Source organism: Gopherus flavomarginatus, chromosome 19, assembly GCF_025201925.1.
Source record: "Gopherus flavomarginatus isolate rGopFla2 chromosome 19, rGopFla2.mat.asm, whole genome shotgun sequence".
NCBI classification, from domain to species: domain Eukaryota; kingdom Metazoa; phylum Chordata; order Testudines; family Testudinidae; genus Gopherus; species Gopherus flavomarginatus.
The window spans coordinates 23986953-24007118 of record NC_066635.1 but is presented as its reverse complement, the minus strand read 5'-3'; the positions used below and the strand labels follow the sequence as shown (position 1 = coordinate 24007118).

General features: G+C 54.8%; 1 protein-coding gene across 1 annotated transcript; it reads left to right on the top strand.

Moving 5' to 3' along the window:
- Nucleotides 1-1110: 1110 nt before the first annotated feature.
- NEK8 (NIMA related kinase 8) lies at nucleotides 1111-16146 on the top strand. The gene is made up of 15 exons (XM_050929584.1): nucleotides 1111-1185; nucleotides 2536-2741; nucleotides 3876-4108; nucleotides 6195-6326; nucleotides 6535-6743; nucleotides 7298-7377; nucleotides 7955-8136; nucleotides 8409-8559; nucleotides 9398-9474; nucleotides 10729-10846; nucleotides 11156-11306; nucleotides 11600-11763; nucleotides 12002-12160; nucleotides 12431-12589; nucleotides 14925-16146. The coding sequence occupies exons 1-15, from the start codon at nucleotides 1139-1141 to the stop codon at nucleotides 14951-14953; spliced, it is 2097 nt and encodes a 698-aa protein (XP_050785541.1). The 5' UTR covers nucleotides 1111-1138; the 3' UTR covers nucleotides 14954-16146.
- The last annotated feature ends 4020 nt before the right edge of the window (nucleotides 16147-20166 follow it).

Sequence of the window (20166 nt, the reverse complement as noted above, 5' to 3'; positions counted from 1 at the left end):
GCTGGGGGCCGTGGGGCACCTTCCATGGTGCTGGGGGCCATGGGGCACCTTCCGTGGGCGCTGGGAGCCGTAGGGCACCATCGATGGGTGCTGGGAGCCGTAGGGCACCTTCCGCGGGTGCTGGGAATCGTGGGGCACCATTCATGGGTGCTGGCAGCTGTGGGGCACCTTCCGTGGGCGCTGGAGGCCGTGGGGCACCTTCCGTGGGTGCTGGGAGCCGTGGGGCACCTTCCGTGGGCGCTGGGAGCCCTGGGGTGCCCTCCCGGGGTGCGGGGGCCGTGGGGCACCTTCCGTGGGCGCTGGAGGCCGTGGGGCACCTTCCGTGGGCGCTGGGAGCCGTGGGGCACCATCCATGGGTGCTGGGAGCTGTGGGGCACCTTCCGTGGGTGCTGGGAGTGATGAGGCACCTTCCATGGGTGCTAGGAGCCATGGGGTGCCCTCCCTGGGAGCTGTGGGGCATCTTCCATGGGCACTGGGAGCCGTGGGGCACCCTCCCTGGATGCTGTGGGCTGTGGGGCACCATTCATGGGTGCTAGGGGACATGGGGCACCTTCCATGGGCACTGGGAGCTGTGGGGCACCCTTCCCGGATGCTGGGAACCGTGGGGCACCTTCTGTGGGCGCTGGGGGCCATGGGGCACCATCCCTGGATGCTGTGGGCCGTGGGGCACCATCCATGGGTGCTGGGAATCGTGGGGCACCATTCATGGGCGCTGGAGGCCGTGGGGCACCTTCCATGGGCGCTGGGAGCCGTGGGGCACCATCGATGGGTGCTGGGAGCCCTGGGGTGCCCTCCCTGGATGCTGGGGGCCGTAGGGCACCTTCCGTGGGCGCTGGGAGCCGTAGGACACCATCCATGGGTGCTGTGGGCCGTGGGGTGCCCTCCCTGGGTATCTCTAGTACCCTGGGGCCATTAGCCCCCTCGTGGTGCCCCCGGGGCTCCCCACCCCACCCCACCCCGCTGCTGTGAGCGGCCACGGCTCTGCTGCCCCCCGCCCCCTGCAGCGATCCCGGGCGAGATCCGCAGCCAGAGGGTCCCCGTGCGGAGAACGCGGCGGAATGTTGCTCCGCGGCCGCCGTAGTGGAGCCCGGAAGTGTCTCCATGGAGATGGGGGGAGCCAGGCCGGGGCTGAGGGGTGATGGAGAAGTACGAGCGGATCCGGGTGGTGGGGAGAGGAGCTTTCGGGTGAGACACCCCCTCCCGCCAGCCCGGGGGCGGGACACGCTGGGCTGAGCCCCGGTGCATGGTGATGCGGCAGCTTCCCCCGCCCCGGCGCAGCCAGTCAGGGACCGGGAGGCGGGGGGGAGCCCCTGGGGCAGACAGCGGAGCGGGGGGATGGGCTGGGGGCAGATAGAGGATGGGCTGGGGGCAGACAGGGGAGCGCGGGGGGATGGGCTGGGGGCAGACAGGGGAGCTGGGGGATGGGCTGGGGGCAGACGGGAGCGCGGGGGGATGGGCTGGGGGCAGACAGAGGATGGGCTGGGGGCAGACGGGAGCGCGGGGGGATGGGCTGGGGGCAGACAGCGAAGCTGGGGGATGGGCTGGGGGCAGACAGCGGAGCTGGGGAATGGGCTGGGGGCAGATAGAGGAGCGCCGGGGGATGGGCTCGGGGCAGACGGGAGCGCGGGGGGATGGGCTGGGGGCAGATAGAGGATGGGCTGGGGGCAGACAGGGGAGCGCGGGGGGATGGGCTGTGGGCAGACAGTGGAGCTGGGGGATGGGCTGGGGGCAGATAGGGGATGGGCTGGGGGCAGACAGGGGAGCGCGGGGGGATGGGCTGGGGGCAGATAGACGATGGGCTGGGGGCAGACAGTGGAGCATGGGGGGATGGGCTGGGGGCAGACAGTGGAGCGGGGGGGATGGGCTGGGGGCAGATAGAGGGTGGGCTGGGGGCAGACAGCGGAGCGGGGGGGTGGGCTGGGGGCAGACAGCGGAGCATGGGGGGATGGGCTGGGGGCAGATAACAGACCATGGCCCGCTAGGCCTAGTGAGAGGCCTGTATTTCTCACTGATAAAGCTCCTGAGGCTGGATGTCTAGAGCCGAGCATCTTAGTCCAAAGGTACTGGGGATGCATGACTGGAGCAGGGCTCACAGTTAGCGTCTTCATAATACTCTGCATCGCTAACTCAGTTCACTGCCTCCAGAGAGGTGGGGAATCACTATTATTACCATTTTACTGGTGAAGAAACTGAGACCAGGTGTGACTTGCTTAGCTGCACGCAAGAGGACAGTGTCAAGGTTGGGGAAGGAGCTCTGGAGTTCTGTGTTCTAAACACTGCATTTATTTCCTTTTGTAGTTTAGGGGAGGAGTGGAAGTGGGACCAGGCTCCCTGAAATGGTTCCTGTGTTGCTTGTGTCTCTTGGTTTTTGGACACGTGCATTTGGAAGACATCTGGTGCTGTTTTCCACTTCACATCACTCGTTCTGGCTCTAGGCCTGGTCACCCCTTTCCTTGTTTAGCTACTTCCCATCCCATCTCTTGCATGGCTGGGCTCCCCTCTAATGCAGACTGTCCTTGCTTTGTGCTATTACAGAATAGTGCACCTCTGTCTGCGGAAGGCTGACCAGAAGCTAGTGATCATTAAACAGATCCCTGTGGAGCAGATGACAAAGGACGAGCGGCTGGCGGCACAGAATGAGTGCCAGGTGCTGAAGCTCCTGAATCACCCCAACATCATCGAATATTACGAGAACTTCCTGGAAGACAAGGCTCTTATGATTGCTATGGAGTATGCACCAGGTGGGACGCTGGCTGGGAGGGGCATGGGCTGGGGATAGAGCTGCTTGGATTCCCCAGTGTAGTTGGATCTGGGTGAATGAGCCTCTTTAGGGACTGCCTGACTTAAATATCAGCAACTGAGTGGGTTGGTTTACAAGGCATCCATAAAAGCAGGGGGCTGCGTGCTCTGAAGGTGAGGAGAATCCAGCAATGTCCCTGGTACTTGAGACAGGCCTGACTTTTGTTTGGCATGGCTGTTTCCCTTGGAAGAGGTGCTCACTCCTGCCCATTGTCACCTATTTCCTTATCTGTAGCATATCCCATATAAGGCTGCTGTGGAAATGGTTTGGAGGTCCCCAAGATAACATAAGCTTGTTGTTCAAAGGGACCTGGCCCCCTTGAAAATCCTATTTGAAAACATTGTAAAATACGTTTGCATTATTAGCATTGCCAGCACTTATCCCAGCAGAAAGGGTTTTAAAAATATATTTGTCATCACCGATCTGTGTGTTCCGTTCCACTCTTCACTTGGGGGTTCTGTCCGTTTCCCTTCTGGTTGTTGTCCGCTTCCCTTTTGGGCAGCAGTGTTGGAGTGGCAGAGCTGCCTGGAGCAGTGTCAATTCAAACAAACACAAGATTTGCCTTGCCATTTGGAATCAAGAAAACATTTACATTAGAGTCTGTAAAACTGCTTCATACAAAACCAGAATTCTGGGCTTACATTACCTGACAGGGCCCCTTTAAGTAGCATGTAGGTACTTTAACAAGGGGAATTTCCCTATGCAGAACAGGCTTATCTTGTTCTCTCTTTGACATTTGCTTCCTCACAGTGCTCTGATATGTATGGTTTTAGCATTTCTTTTGCCTGCTGAGCCCTGGAGGCAGCACTGCCATTGACAGTGTGGTGCTAACATTAACCCCTCTGCTGCTGGTCCTGCATCCCATGTGCTGTGCTGCTATTGTTCTCTTTACATTCAGAGAATGCTGGTAAGCGCCATTGGTGCATTGTCTGACTTTGGACATCCTTGGTTCATTCAGCATCAATTGTGTAGTTAAGATACTGTGACTCAATTCCATTACTTTTGGTTAAGATTATGCCAGCCCTGGTAAACTTCCTTTGCTGATGGCCCTTCTGCCCTTTGCCATCCATCCCAGGTGGCACCTTGGCAGAGTTTATTCATAAACGTTGCAACTCCCTGTTGGACGAAGACACCATCCTGCACTTTTTTGTGCAGATCCTACTGGCCCTTCATCATGTTCACACCAAACAGATCCTCCACCGGGACTTAAAGACTCAGAACATTCTGTTGGACAAGCACCGCATGATTGTCAAGATTGGAGACTTTGGCATTTCAAAAATCTTGAGCAGCAAGAGCAAAGCCTACACGGTGTGTATCTCCTGAGAGTTCCCAAATTTCTGAGGTCTGGGGGAAGTTCTTTCCATCTGATCTGCTCTGTTTCTCTGCCTCCATGGAAGGAGAGTGGGCCTGAGATTGGGTTGCATCAGCGATTGTGATTTAGATTTTGACAAGTCAGTAAATAATCAATATTACTGCTAATCTTTCCGCTCTGTGGGTGTCTAACTCCGGTTAGCTCACTGATGTTAGGGTAGCAGTGAAGACACAAAAACAACAAGGAGTCTAGTGGCACCTTAAAGACTAACAGATTTATTTGGGCATAAGCTTTTGTGGGTAAAAAACCCGCCTCTTCAGATGCATGGATGAAAGTTACATGTGCTATAATGTAGTTATACAGTATATACTGACACGTGAAGAAAAGGGAGTTACCCTGCCAGTGGAGAACCAGTGTTGACAAGGCCAATTCATTCAGGGTGGGTGTAGTTCACTCGCAATAATAGACAAGGAGGTGTCAATTCCAGGAGAGGCCTGCATCTGTAACTTTCACTCCATGCATCTGAAGAAGTTGTTTTTTTCACCCACAAAAGCTTATGCCCAAATAAATCTGTTAGTTTTTAAGGTGCCATCGGACTGCTTGTTGTTTTTGTGGATACAGACTAACACGGCTACGCCCTGATACTTGACACAAGTGAAGACACAGCAACTCCACTTCTAACACAGGCTAGTAGTTGGAGTTCAACCCCAGGCTGCTGTACAGGCTTTAAGTCGAGCTGTTAACCCGAGTTAAAAGCTGACTGGGTGCGTCTTCACTGTTACTTTAACCCAAAGTAAGAACAGATCTTCTTGTGCAGCGTAGACATACCCTTAATCTCGCTTGATAGCCTGCCTTGCTGCAGTCATGAACATGATTCTGTCAGTTCCTAGCTGTCTCATTTCCATAGTGTCTGAATGCCTTCCAACAGTGCTTTAAAACAGCGGTCACATGTGGCTTGTTCTTGCTCTCCTCCTTGTCCCCAGGGGAGTGCTGTGTGTGGTGTGGATTGGTTCATTTTGGTAGGGCTTTGTTGTTGTGTGTTGTTTTTTATTTAAAAATATCCCTGCTGCTGTGTGTTTGTGCTGGAGAAGGCTGGTTGGAGGCAGGTGCCTGGCACTTGCAGCGGGAGGGGATGGGGGGTGTTGAGATGATCCATAGTTCCTGGGGAGGTTTGTTCCACAGTCCGGTACTGGCCTTGTGGAAGTTGTTCCTCTTGCACAGACCAGCTTTGCCCTTGGGGTAAAAAGTTGCCCTGTTCCAGAGGGGTGGAGTTGTTTACCACAGTCCTCATCCTGAAGCTTTAGGCTCCTAGATATGTTGGGTCCAAGCCACTGAGCGCCTTGAAAATAAGGACTGAGTCCTTGTACTTGACTCTTAAGCTACGGAAAGGCAGCACAGAGGGTGATGGACAGCCTGCCAGGCTCATGATGGCCTGTGGTGCTGAGGAGACTCACTGTGGCATCCTGTACTAGCTGGAGTTTCCTGAGGCCTGTTGCCTTTGTGCCCAGGTGCGCTGCATTGCTGTAGTCCAGGTGGGATGTGACAGAGTCTAGGGTAACCAAGGTTCTGTCCCAGTCCAGCAGGCTGGGATGGAGTCTCCTAGCCAACCAGAGATGGTAGAAAGTGCTGCTACGTGAGAGGTTAGCACCAGAGAGCCTCTTCTGGGACCGGGCTGATATGACACACGTGCCTGGTGGCTGAATGTCCTGTCTTTTCTTTTTTAATCCTCTCTCTGCCTCATACCTCAGTATCTTTCCCCATCTAACCTGATCTGGTTGGCATCAGTAGGTGATCTGAGCCCCTCAGTTGGCTAGAAGTCCACATTGGAGCGAAGTGCTGAATGGGAGAGGGAGCCATGCTCTAGCAGTGTCAGAAACGGTAAATCCTCCAGCAATTTTATCATGGGAAGATCATCGGCCAGTAATCTGTAGCAGGGAAACTAACGCCCCTCCCAGTTCACCTAGAACTCTGGCTCCTATGTGCTGTAGTCAAGTCATTTTTGTAATGGGGTTGATCTTTAGCTCTCCTTGCCATGGTTCTGGACTCGGAGTGCTAGCACGCATCTGTGCCTCTTTCTCTTAGGTTGTGGGGACTCCGTGCTACATCTCCCCAGAGCTGTGTGAAGGGAAACCCTACAACCAGAAGAGTGATATCTGGGCGCTGGGCTGTGTGCTCTACGAACTTGCCAGTCTCAAGAGAGCCTTTGAAGCTGCAGTAAGGCTGGGGCCTGGGGTTTTCCTAAAGCAGAGACGTGAATTCCAGAAACACGTCCACATTGGGCTGTGCCTGCTGCATTTCCATGGAGCCTGCAGTGCTATTCTCTAAGACCTTGCATTGCTCCTGACGTTTTCTGCCCCTCTGCCCATTCAGCAGCCAGGGTTCTGCTAACCATGTGTGTCTATCTTCCTTCCATATTCTCCAGAACCTGCCCGCCTTGGTGCTAAAGATCATGAGTGGGACATTTGCTCCCATCTCAGACCGATACAGCCCAGACCTGCGCCAGCTCATCCTGAGCATGCTCAACCTGGACCCTTCCAAACGGCCCCAGCTGAATGAGATCATGGCCCAGGCCATCTGCATCAGGCCACTTCTGAACCTTTACACTGATGTGGGCAGTGTCAAAATGAGAAGGCAAGTGGTGCTGCTGTGCTCATCTCTCTGGGGCCTAGCAAGGGGAGGGAATGGGGCTGGACAGGCTGCCACAGCTCCCAGGAGGTCTCTGAGAGGGTCAGTTCTTTACTTGGTTGGAACTGGGAAGGGACACTGACCAGCTAGGGATCTCAGCTCTGCTTGTGGTACGTGCATACAGACTAACGGGACCCAGCGCTGGTGCTGCTGTGCAGCCCAGGGGCTCAGGAGAGAGTGCAATGCTGAGGGGTTGTCACTGGGAGGACAGGTTCACCTCTGGTCTCAGGAGCTTGCTGAATGGTGTTGCACTTGCTCGCTCGCCCTTACCCTGGGGCCAGCATGACCTCACACAGGACATGGTGCTGTCAGAGAGCCAGCTGGCCAGTCTTAAAGAACTGTCCCCAGGAAACTCTGCCCTGACTCTGCCTGCACCAGGCCATGCTCAGCAGTTCACTTTGCCCTAATGATAAAGCTTCCCACTCCTCTGTGAGCCCAGTGCTAATGCTGGCCAGGCTGCCTGAGTGAACAGTCATAAGTTGTGCATTTTGGTTTGACAGGCCTGAGAAGCCATTAGCTACAGTGCCACCAGTGACCCACAACAGAGCAGGAGGAAGAGTGACAAACGTCAGGCCCAGGGGTAAGGCCGGGCAGCAGAACTTCATTTCAAAGGCGAATCCTTTGTATTGACCATCAGTGGCATCCTCTGCCAGATGAAGCTCAGGCACTTCACACCCTAAATCCCCTTCTTCGGAGAACCTGTACTCCGGCCCCAGGCTGGTGGGGCTCAGGGGCTAGCCAGTGCTGCTTCTCGATCAGCCCCTTCAGAGGCTTTCCTGCCCTTGTTCTCTGGAGCCTGAGTTCCCCTGTGCTGCAGTGCACCCAGGCTGAGAAATTGAAGGTCCCTGGGTGATGAATAGCTAGAGCTGTAGCACCCCATCTACCCTCTGGAAATTCTAGAGTAGAAGGCTTCTTTGCCCCTCCTCCTGCTAGCATCGCCCTGGCCAGCTGCTGTGAGCAGCCTTCCCTGCAGCCTGGTGAGCCTCAGACAGAGGTTCCAGGCCCTGTTCTTGCTAGTTGATTTAGCCCCTCTGTCTAACTGGGGGTTGTCCTCCACTGCGGGTGGGCATCTGGGTAGTATGACTAGGGTCACTTGCCTGCCCGGGAGGGCTGCGGGGTGGCAAGCTGGGGTGATGGTATTTCATTTGGACTCCTAGGAGTTCGAGTTCGCTCAGCCAGGACTGGAATCCCACCTCCCCTGTCTTCCATCTATACCTGGGGCAGCGGAATCACCACCCCCCTCCGCCTGCCCATGCTCAACACAGAAGTGGTGCAGGTTTCTGCAGGGAGAACCCAGAAGGCCGGCATCACTAAATCAGGGAGGCTCATCATGTGGGAGGTGAGCAATGGCGAGCAGGTGGCAGCCAAGGGCAATAAGCCACTGTCAGCAAAGGGGCTTGGGCAGAGGGTCTCAGAGGAGGAGTGCAGCTGCTTCCAGACATGCCATGGCCCCACATCCCCCCCCAGTGAGCAGGCGAGTCCCTGGCTGCTCCTGGTCACCACTGAGGCTGCAGGAGGTGAGGGTGGGCTTATTGCCCCTAACTTGTTCTTTTCACCCAAGCCCAGCTGCAAGCAAAGTGCATTTCAGTACCTTTGGCTTCTCCCTGCCAGGCTTCCCCAATGGGTGCCGCTGGAGGCCCCTCCCTCCCAGGGGCCACAGAGCAGCTCCAGCCTCAGTTTGTGTCCCGCTTCCTGGAAGGCCAGTCCGGAGTGACTATCAAACATGTGTCCTGTGGTGACCTCTTCACAACCTGCTTGACAGGTATGGAGTGAGCTGTGCCGCCCCCCTGCACGGATGAGGGGTTCCCTGCACAGCTGTCATGGGATGGGTGCAGCTGCTGACGGGGCATGCCCAGCAGGGCTCTAGTCCCAAAGTCCATGTGGCAGAGAGCCCTTCCCAATTTCAGTGAGTCTTTGCGAGCCCCCTGCAGGGCCAAGTGTCCTCAGCAGCACCTGGGGAGAGGGTCTGAAAACTCTATGAAAGCATCTTTGAAGCTGCTTTTGGTCTGAGCTGCCTAGCGGAGTGACATCAGCGTGGAATGTGCACTGTTTGCACAGTGAGCTTCTTCTGATGGCCCTGGAGAGCTGGGTGTGTTTGCAGTTCTGCTGGGGATCAGGGGAATAAGTGACAGATTTGCAACTGGCAAACTTCAAATGTGTGTTTGTCCTATCTCTGACCATGCTTCCTGCTGCCCCTGGTGTGGGTGGCCGGTAAATGAAGGGCTCTGTGTGTTTAACACCTCTCCAGACTGTTGAATGAGAAGCTCCTGCGTACACAGCTGGAATAATGTTATCTCAGCGCTTTGCCCATCATCCCCTTTGTGTTAGTTCTTGTTGGGTGATTTGTCCCAGCAGATTTATGGCTTCTTCACTCAAGAATCCTGAGCACCATCCAAAACTAACCCTCTGCAGTATCCCCCCCTAGCAGCTAGCCCAAGGCATCCGTGTGGGATTTGCCATGTCTGCCAGCCAGTGCGGGCTCCCCAGGGACGCTGGGACTGCTTGGATGCTGTGGTCTGTGGCCTAGCTAGTCCCCAGGGCTGTGTGGACCCACGGCGTGTCGTGAGTGGCTGTAACATGGCTTTATTTTGCTTTTCCAGACAGGGGGATAATCATGACTTTTGGCAGTGGCAGTAATGGTTGTTTGGGGCATGGAAACTTCACTGATGTAACACAGGTTTGTAGTGTAAGGAGCTGGGGACACCGATAAATACGGACTGTATCATGTGGTCCAGCTTCTCCCAGGCCCTGAGCGGACTTGCAGCAGTCCTGCTGTGTGCATCCAAATGATGCTGGCGGGCTCTGGAACCGGATCCTTTCCCTTCCCTCCCCCCAGCTCTGTTCTGCTGCTATTCATCCTGCTTCTCCCTTCACATTTGCACAAAGATGTCTTTAAATGAGGGGTTGCAACATGCCGAGGGAAGTCGAGAGCTGCCTTGTGGTTGCTGTTGGCTGGGGCCCAGACTCTGCCGCTGCCTCCAATCACACACCTGGCTGTTTCAGTCTCAGCCCTGCAGCTGCTGCGGGTCACTGGGAAACTTGTTTTTCAATAGAGCCAGTGTTCAAAGGAGAGCCACGCGTCCCTGATTGGGACAAAGTGCTGGAGCTGTAAAGGCACTCTTCTTTCCCCCTCCCCTCTCTGGGCTGTTTCCCAGCCCACCCTGGCAGGCTGGTGGCGATAGCATGCGAAATCCAGCCAGGTATGAGGGTTTGGGCCTGTTTGTCTCTGTGCTCCCTTGTGCTGCTTCGTTGGGTGTTACCCTCTGGCTTCTGCTTGAGATCTGCGCACACCTCCCATTTGCTGCTGTGGAGGAGCATAGATTGGTGGCTGCAACCATATTTAAGCAAATGGTGCTTTTCCCTGAGAAGATTAAGGAGGATGAGGCCCATGGGAGGGATGTGTTAGATCTGACTCTATCACAGCAGGGGAAAAACAAGGTGAGGAGATAAATAGGGAATCTCCATCCATCTGCCTCAGGGGAGAGTTAGCTAGTAGTTTCTGTGCAGTGCCCTGGGTGTGGATCTTGCCAGTGAAACATTATAACCCAGTTTGCATGGGCTTTTGTCACAAGAGTTGAGCTTTGCCCTGCTGCCTTTGGCATGTTGTTTCTCCTCCCCAAACTGTTGTGCTAGTTGGTTGTCTGGCAGCTGTCATTTACCCCAGAGGCGGCTGCATTTTCCTTTGTGCTGTATATACATAGTTTGTAAAGCACCTTTAAGATCCCTTGAGACAAAAGGTACTACGGAATGTAAATGTTGTTCATATGAGGTAAAACCTAGGATCAGAACTAGAAAATCCATGGAGCTCTGCTACCGTGCCTTGTCATTCTGCAGCATCCGCCGGGCAGGCAGATCTGCTGTAGTAAGGTGTCAGTCAGAGAGCTGACAGGGAAAGGGCATAGCTGACTAATGCTGTTCTTTTCTCTACCAGCCTAAGATCGTGGAGGCGCTGCTGGGCTATGAGATTGTGCAGGTGGCATGTGGTGCGTCTCATGTGCTGGCCATTTCCAATGAACGGGAAGTGTTTGCCTGGGGCAGAGGGGACAATGGTAAGGGGATTTTAGCTGTCATTGCTTAGCATGATCAGGGGTAATTCTCCTCCCTTTTTGCTTCCCCAGTCCCTACTGATCTCCCTGTGTGCACTTTTTGGAAGGTAACTGTTGTGCGAAACTGACTGGGGTTGGAGCACCCAGCAGTTCCCCACAGCCAGGATGCCTGCCCCCTACACAGTGCCCCCTGCTGGGTGTGTCCAACATCCAGGCTGTTGCAGTCACCGCTCTAGATATTGTTACTTGGGAAAATGCCTTTGGTTTGTATTTTGACACAAAAAGTCTCTTTAAACGATTTCTTTTGCCCAGGTCGGCTTGGGCTGGGAACTCTGGACTCCCATAATTCTCCCCAGCAGGTAGCTCTTCCGCCTGAACACGAGGCTCAGAAAGTCCTTTGTGGTATTGACTCCTCCATGGTCCTGACGGTGAAGAACCAGATTCTCGCTTGTGGGAGCAACAGGTAAGAAAAGAGGGATGTTTCCGTGCCTTCTGGACCAGAGGTGTCACCATAGCAGATCAGCCCAGTGTCCTGTCTCCAGCGGCACAGGAAGCTCAGGAATGGGTCTCTCTGGAGCTGCAGACAGCTCTAGTGTAGAGCAAGGATGTGCCCTGTATCACAGTAACGGGACATTTCTCAGCATCCCTTGGCTTCAGTGCAGCTAGCCCGGGAAGGCTTTGGCTTGAGGCATCCTGGAGAAGGTCCATCTATAATACGTGATGTTTGCCCAGCCCCGGACTGCTCTCCTCATGCAGGTTTAACAAGCTGGGCCTGGATAAGATTGCGGAGGAGGAGGAGCCGTCCCTGGGGCATCAGGTGGAAGAGGCTCCCACTTTCACGTGTGTCCAGTCAGGGCCCTTAAATCAAGAGCCAGTGGTGTGTGCAGATATTGGAACAGCCCATTCGGCTGCAGTCACAGGTGAGGAGCTGGCCCTTGGAACCTGAGGTGGGAGGGGTAATGTGGGGGGACACTGGCCCCTGTGCCGTGCGGTTTGGGTTCCAGACAGCGAGTTAGCCTGGGAACATTTGGGGCTGTGAGGGCAGCGTGCTCAGCGCTGTGAAACATGCTGGAATACTGGCCTCTTACTGTGCCATCTCGCTGCTTTCTGACCAGGCGAGCGTCACTGACTTCTCCTTTCTGTCTTCCCCATTGACAGCTTCTGGCCAGTGTTACACCTTTGGCAGCAACCAACACGGGCAGCTTGGCACCAGCACCTGCCATCCCAGCCGTGTGCCCTACCTGGTTGTGGGACTCCAAGAGATTAAGGTCACCATGGTGGCTTGTGGCGATGCCTTCACTGTGGCCATTGGAGCAGGTGAGATTGAAGCCCTGGTGTCCTGTTCTGCAGCAGTCCCTGGCTTTCTTGAGCTGTTAGCCAAGGAGTCAGTGCTGCTGGTGAGTTAAGCCTTGCTCTGCTCCAGACTGCAGGCCCACCGTGCTTCGTATGGCCACTCTGAGAGGGGTGTGGGGGGCACGCTTGTTCAGCTCGGCAGGGCACTCTGCTCTCTAACTTGAGACAGGAGGGTCAGCAGAGCTCGTGGTCAGTCTGAGAGAAAGCGTCTGTAGCCAAATATCTCCTTTCCAGAGGGAGAGGTGTACACCTGGGGGAAGGGAGCCCGTGGGCGCTTGGGAAGGAAGGATGAGGAGACCAGGACTCCCAGGCCTCTGCAGCTGGAGGAGACTCACCCCTACCTGGTGACCTCTGTCGCCTGCTGCCATGGGAACACACTGCTGGCAGTAAAACGTGAGTATAGGGTTCTTCGCCATGCTCAGGGGACTTAAACTGAGGCCCTGCCTGGCGCCCTAGTGGGGTCATGCCCTGCAGCGCTGCGGGGACAGAGTGTGCTTAGCCAGAAATCAGCCCCCACTGATCTCTGCAGCTCTCCTTGCTAATTATGCCGTGATTTGGGGGACACTAATGCTCTACTGCTCGTTCCGTGCCTGCTGGGCCACAGATCCTTGGGACACTCCTGCCTGCCGTGGCATCATTTTGACTTGCCTCTGGACTAAGCCCCTCCAGATTTTGCCACTCAGGGATTTCCTTTGGGGAAAGCGGGGTGCTGCCGTGTCTGCTGCCACCCAGGTCCCTGTCTAGCTGGGGTGTTCCATTGCTCTTCCTTAGGCCAAATGCTAATAACCAGGGAATCCAACACCTTTGCAATCTGGATTTACTCCTCTACAGTGAACTCTGGGCCCACAGAGCACCGGAGCAGCCCCCACTGCAATGGGTCCCTGTTCAGCCCCATCAGTCCGGACATCCTGTACCAAGTGTTTAGAGTGTCTGCGCTTTGGGGATTGGTCACAGGCTGGAGACCTATTCCCGAGCTGGGAGTGCTGCATGCAGCACGCTCTGGAGTCACTGAGCACTGCTCCATACATCAGCTAGTGGAAGGAGGGGGAGCACATGAGCTCCTGAGTGGTGCAGAGCCCACTCCCCCCTGGTTGGAACACCTCTGCAGCTCCTCCCATGGCTTACCGGGCCAAGGGCCCCCGTTGGTTACCAGCTGGCTGGGTTCTGGAATCCATGGTGAGCCCCAGGCAAAGCACAGAATCCATCTCTCATTTGTGCTACACCTCTTTGCCACTGTAGTGATATTGAGCCAACCCAGCAAAGCAAAGAGCAGTGGGGGAAGGAGGAGCCTCTTGGATTCCTAATGCCCTCCTGCTATGCTGGTCAGGGGAAGTCTGCAGGGAACTGCCCTGCTGGTGGCCATGTTTATGGAGCCAAAGCATTTCCCAAGCCAGCCGCTTTCAGAGCAATTGAAGTTGCCTAAATAGAAACTGAGATTTGAGGCATCATTTTGGCTCCTGGATCGTCTCTGTGGTTTGATAAAAATAGCAACGGCCTGTGGCTTCTCGTCCCTCGGTCTGAAGGAAGCATCATTACGTGGTTCAAATAAGCCCACAGTCGGACCTGCCCTTCCTGTGCCAGGGAACGTGAAGGGAGCCTGGGTCTGCTCGTACCCTTGCAGTGTGGACTGTGGCTTTTCCCTTTCCCTGTCCCCTGCTAGCTGGCTAATTGTCCCCAGCAGGGAGGAGCTTCTAGTTTCCTCACGCTCCACTGGGCACCTTGATTAATCTACAGAAAACAGTCTTGGATCTGTATGATCCAGCCTAGGTCCTTATCTGCCCCCCACCCCCCAGTCCCATCCGAGTGCCTCACAGTCTTTCCCTGATTTATCGTTGAACCCAAATGCATAACAGCAAAACAGCGCCCAGCCGTGCCCTGCTCCGTGGGCACCAGAGTGCAGGTAGCATGGAAAGCCCACGGAATGGGGCGGTTCGAACTGTCAGGTTGGAAAGCTTTTCCCAGAAGAGAGAACCTGTCTGAGCCTTCTGCTTGTGGTATAGCCCTAGTGCCCTGACACGGGGCGTACGAAAGGCCCATCACACTAACAAGCACCTCTGTGCTGAGGAGACAGTGGTTCCTTACTGCCCCAACTTGTCATTCTCTCTTGGTCACCATTCAGTGCAATTTCTTCTCAGCATTTGGCATCTGCTCCCTGGCTGCAATTGGCTGGGACTGGGCTAGTACCTGCGACCCGCTTTGCTGTGAGCTCTGTACTGCAATCTGCTGCTCACTTCAGTCAGACCTCAGCAGTGCAAACCTCCATGCCGAAGCAACCCCAGTCAGGAAGGGACCACTAATGAACAAACAATGAGAAGTGGGAGCCCGTCCAGCGGCACAGAACTCCTTTGGAGAGAGTCTCTCTTCCCCTTTGGGGCTAACCCAGTGGGGGGAGAAAGGGGGGCACAGATCTCAAGGAGTCACTGTTTCTTTACCCCCCAGAAGACCCTTTAGAATCAACATGAAGACAAAGGGCCTCTCTGTTAATCCTTTAGCACCAGTGCTCATAGCAGTTCCGATGCCAGCCCCACACCCTCTGCTCTGTGTACTAATGAGGCCTCACAGTGGCTTTCCGGGGCAGCAAGAAAGTTGGGCTACTGAACCACAAAGCCTGTCAGCCTGATTATTGGCTTGGTAGCCACAGGTTGCTGCTGATTTTAGCCCTCTGGTGGAGTGCTCCATCGGAAACTTTGCCTGTGTTTATCCCTGGTTTCTGCCCTTTGTGTTTCAGCTGCAGGGGAAGAGTTGGGCCCCCAGTGAGGAATGGGCTGAGAGGAGTGAACTGCACCGCCTCCATATGGACATAGCCAGCTTCCTTCTGATCTCCTGACCTGCATGGTGCGCACATCCTCTCCTGCCTGCCTGCCTCCGTCTTACTCAGGCCTGGAGGACGGGGCTCTGGAGTGCACTGGTGCTTGCCAGGAGCTGGAGAACACCTAATTTAGAGAGAATGGAATGCACAGAACTGAGGCCCTTGTCGTTAATACAGAGATATCAAGCCACTCAGATCAACAGGGGTCACTGCAGGCTGGAACCTGAAGCCTCCCCCGGGACACTGCCCCATGGAGCAGCGCCTGCTGGGAAGGCCACATCTCTCCATCAGGGATGAAGGGTGATCATGACCTGTCTTGTATTCAGCGGCCTCCACTCAAGTGATTTCACTGTGGCATTGCATATGTGATTGCCACCAGCAAGAAGGGCCTCAGTTTATTTTCACACTTCTGTGAAAACTGACTCTGGTTACAAAGCGTGGGCTGGCAGCTTGGTGTCAGAGGGAGCTGTCAGCGTGTGCACCGGCACGTCTGTTGTTATGGCCCCAGGCACTGTGAAGGGTGACTAAGTGCAAAACTCTTCTACTTAAAGTCTGTTTATTCCTGAAGAATGTTTGGCCCAGTTGTTGACCGAGTTCATTGCGTTTTCAAGCGACCAAAGTTCTGGGGCCGTGACCCACTTGGCCCTTCGCCAGCCACCAGAACCCACGAGAACAGTGATCTCATGTGTAGGCGGCTTGGCCCTGGACTGTTCTTCCCAAGTGCCTGCTTTAACTCTCCGATCACAGCTTGACTTGGGTCCTTCAACTCTTAGTTCTGGATGCCCCGGCTAAGGTTTGTTCTCAGGTCTCTAAAACCTGCTAGTGGCCAGTTCACTGTCTAACAGCCTAGACCTCTGCAACTGAAACTCACCAGTATCACGGCAAGCAGCTGTGCGTAACTGGAGGTCTATCCCTGATCTGACCAGGAGGAAGGAGGAGGCCCTCCCCAAGGCTCTTCCTGCCAAAAACTGGAGTTCTCTTTTGATGTACCCAGAAGAATCATTCCCATTTTTACTGACACCAGACTCTGGGCCATTTGCTGAAGAGCCTTTGTCTCTGATCTATCTTGGCAGGCCTCCTTTTCACTCTGCTAGGACACACTTGCTAGTCAGTTGTGTATAAAGGCTGCACTTTCACTTGCTGGTAGATTCACTGGCTTAGTTATTTCATTGTGGATCTTTGTTTGATTTGAGGCAAAACTTGGCAGTGGCTGACAGGCTCCAGTGGTGTCTGGCTGCAACGACTGCAGGATGAAAGATAATTTCCTGTCTCCACTGGGTGCGGGGGCTCTGGAGAGGCCTAGGAGCGATGTCCCCTGTAGCGCTGGGAGCTGTGCAGTGACCTGACTGGGGACATTCCTCTCTTGCCTGTGTTCTGCTAGGAGAGCGAGGCCTCCTTTCCCTGGTGGCTGTCTTCTGCAGAGGTGGGAAGAATCGGTACTCTGTTACCACCAGAAAATCCTGTTTGTTGTTCAAAGGTGTCTGTTTTCTTGGCATTTGCCTTGTGCCGTCCCCCTCTGCTGCCTTTGGAAGCGCTATTCACATGAAGGGGCTGTAGATCAGATCACTGCACATGCTCATTGGATCTCTCTAGCCCTCAGAATGGTGCGGCTCACCAGGGGAGTTAAAATCCAGGGCCACTGTGGGGAATGGATCTCGACTGGTTCCAAGCCGGTGCTGACTGACTAAAGCGGAGCGTGCCTGGCTGTGCCAGGTAAGCCTGTCTCATGGCCCTTTGCTTTGGATGAGCTGCCTTTCCTCTCCCTCCTGTAGGTCATTGTGAGGCTGCCAGGAGCCCTTGTTTAAGTGGAGGTGTTTTCTGCCCCCAGTCGGATCCAGGATTGTGAGTCAGGGCAACCCTTAACCAAGGGGATTGCAGTGCTCATAGGGCTAAGAGAACCACTGCAGCCTTCCTGGGCTAATGGTTTCAGCAAAGACCTCTTGTTGTAGGGCAGCCCCAGCTCCTGTAGGAATAGCATCCTCCTGCCAATGTCTCCTCAGACCAGCTAGCAACTGCCATCTCCTGCCCTGGCTCTGTTCTGTAGAGCCCAGGGAGAGGGCTGCCAGAGGAGCTGAGCGCGTGCAGCTCCCCCTGACCTGACCTGGAGCTCTGGGGGCTCAGCACCTCTCTCAGTCAGCCCCCAAGTCCACCCTGAATCAGTGCAAGTGAGAGATTCCCTCCAGAGAGCCTGGCCAGTCTGCTTACTGACCCAGGGCGGTGGAAAACGGTGCCTTCCCCGAGGGAGATGCTATTCCTGCCTCTGGAGAGACTTGCCAGAGGGTCAGAACTGGCCAGGACTGGCCACTGGAGAGGGGGGTTATGATTCCGTAACCCAGGCAGGGCAGCTACCTGCTGAACCATGTCTGCCTCTGACAGCACAAGGTCTCAGCTCTTCACTTTGGCAGTACTTGTACAGCAGCTCCTGCCAATAAAGTATGGTTGAGTTGAGTAGAAATTCACCTTAAGCCAGTCCCTTGGAAAGTCCTCTGTCAGCCGCCTTGTTTCCTATGTCCCCTTGGAGCGAAACAAGAAACAGCTCCCCAAGGCGAAATACCTGCCATGGCATCCCCTGGCACCAGCTGCACTTCAGGAGCCTCTTTTGGGGTTTTTACTGCATGAGGGATGCTGATTTATGGCCTACTGAAGGGCCATTTCTCAGCAGAGTCCAGGGGGGGATGGCAGCATTATGGACGGTAATGAAGCGAGGAGCCAACTCATTAACCATGTGCTGCCAGAGGGGAAGGCCCCAGTAACCTCCCTTGTAGGGTGACTATGTTTTCCCAAGGGAAAATGGGAGGGACAGGGCCCCCTTCCCTCTGTGTGTGGGGCCGGCCTGGGCCTGAGTCCTCCCTGCTGCCCACCCACCTGGGGCTGACCTGGCCCAAGGCGCTCTCTTGAGCCCTCCCTCCCATGTGGGGCTGGCATTGCTGGTCTCCTGCCCTGTTGGGGGTCACATCCAGTTTGCTCTTGCTAACTGATCATCAGGCAGCAGCAAACAGGACAAATGCCCAGTTTTGTCACAAAAGTCAGGACAGCTGGGACAAGGCTTAAAAAAGGGACTGTCCCGGCCAAACTGGGATGTGCGGCCACCCTACCCCGTTGATTCTTACTCATGTCTTACCTTGATGTGTGTGGAGTTTGGGGTGTTGCAGCCCCAGGTTAAGGCCAGAGCCAGCAGGAATTCACAGCCACTGTTGGTATTTGCTGAGCACTGGAGTTAATCTTTGAAGCCCCAGAGTTCAGCAAGGTCATCTGAATACTTTAATATTGGACTATGACCCACCTCGGAAAAGAAACAGAGGCCCCAGAACAACAATAGAGCTCTCGAAACTACAGGCTGAGACACGTCCTCCCTGCCCGAGGCACAACAGCCAGAGCTAACAGGCCATTCCATTCCTCAGGTCTGTGCTTTGTTTCCTCGCACAAGCTCATGCCACCCCTAGTGAAAGCTTCGGCTTATCCTATCAGCGGCTTGTTTGCTTGTGCGGAGTCCTGTGTGTAGAGAAGCGGGGGCTATGGTACATATCCCAGCCAAGGGCAAGGAGCCCCACAGGCACTGAAGTGCACGTACCCCTTTCGTGTGCGCCCTCTACTCTCAGCTCGCTTCCAAAGCCAGAGCACTTTCCACAGGGCCACTGCCATGGAGTGCATAGAGGAAGAGAGATGGGCCCTGTCCTGGTGAAGAGGACAGCTCAACCACGGGACTATTCCAGAGTGGCAGCGTCCCTCAGCTATCCCTGGTGAGCGGAGGGTGGACAGAAAAAATAACACGTTCAGGAGATGATGCTGGAAAGGGCAAGGCTGCTGAGGCACCCGATTTCCCTCCTGTTCGCTCCAGCTTGAGGTGGATCTTGTGCAGTGTTCACATTCCTGAAGAAAAGCGGAAGGCCCATCACTTGGCGTACCGACTCAGAGGCAGTGGGACTACATAGTTTCTGTAGCTCTCCTAAGCATGTCCTGGGAGTGGAGTGGCCTCCATAATTCGATTTCTTCTGTGTGAAGGGATGGTAACATCAGGAAGAGGGAGGAGAGGGACTCAAGAAGTAGAAAATCCCTACGGAGCTGGTGAAATTCCAGGCCACTTTGTTCCATTCTCAGCTGAAAGTTGGGGAGAGAGAGTTTGCAGTAGGGTTGTGATGGGCTGTTGAGGGCACTGGGTGTAGGGTAACTGCCTGCCTGTCTGTCTGTCTGGGAGTGGTATGTCAGGGTAGCTGGGGAGGTTGTAAGTACAGTAGCTGCTCTGGTGGTGCTTGGAGTGAGGTCATGTACTGCCCATGTTTGAGGTGTTTCTAGTTACTAGAGGCATTTGGGCCTGAGGGAGCCAGAGAGACACAATAGCCGATACTGGTCAGGCTTTGAAATGGGGGATCTTTACTGTTTGTAAACCCCATGGCAGGGACAAGGACTCCTCGCTCCAGGCTGTCCCGTCTCTCCAGCCAGCTCCTTCTGATGACTTTGTGTTCCCACTAGCTAGTGAGTCAGAAATGCTCTTTGCAGTGGGCTTAGAGGCTGAGTAGTTTTAAACATCAAAGTGCAATAAATAGAAATAATGACTCTATAGCCTGCTAGCGCCTTTCATCTGAGGGCTTGGCTACACTGGAGAGTTGCAGCGCTGGTGAGGGGGTTACAGCGCTGCAACTCAGGATGTGGCCACACTTGCAAAGCACAGCCAGCGCTGCAACTCCCTGGTTGCAGCGCTGGCTGTACACCTGGTCTGCCTCGGGTGTAGCGATTCCAGCGCTGGTGATGCAGCGCTGGTCAGCAAGTGTGGACACCACCAGCGCTTTTATTGGCCTCCGGGGTATAAGGAGGTATCCCAGAATTCCTGTCCACAACAAACCAGAAGAATGGCTGAACTCCGATCTCCCCGTAGCTACTTGCTAAAAAACAAACACAGCTGCTCTTTGCTCCAGCGAGCAAGCCAGCGAAGGCAGGAGAATTGCTTTGGAATGTTCAAAGCTGTTTGCTTGAGGAGAGGGGGGGAGGGGTAATGTTGAGCAACTGTTTATGTGGTCTGACGGCTATTTAGGAGTGCATAATTAGCATTTAGTGAATAAGAGACAGGTGGGGGAAAGGCCAAAACTTTTAAAATGATTGAAGGTAGGCACTGTGTATCTTCCAGTCCTTAGAACTTGCAAGGCAGGGAGCTGAGAACAGTGTC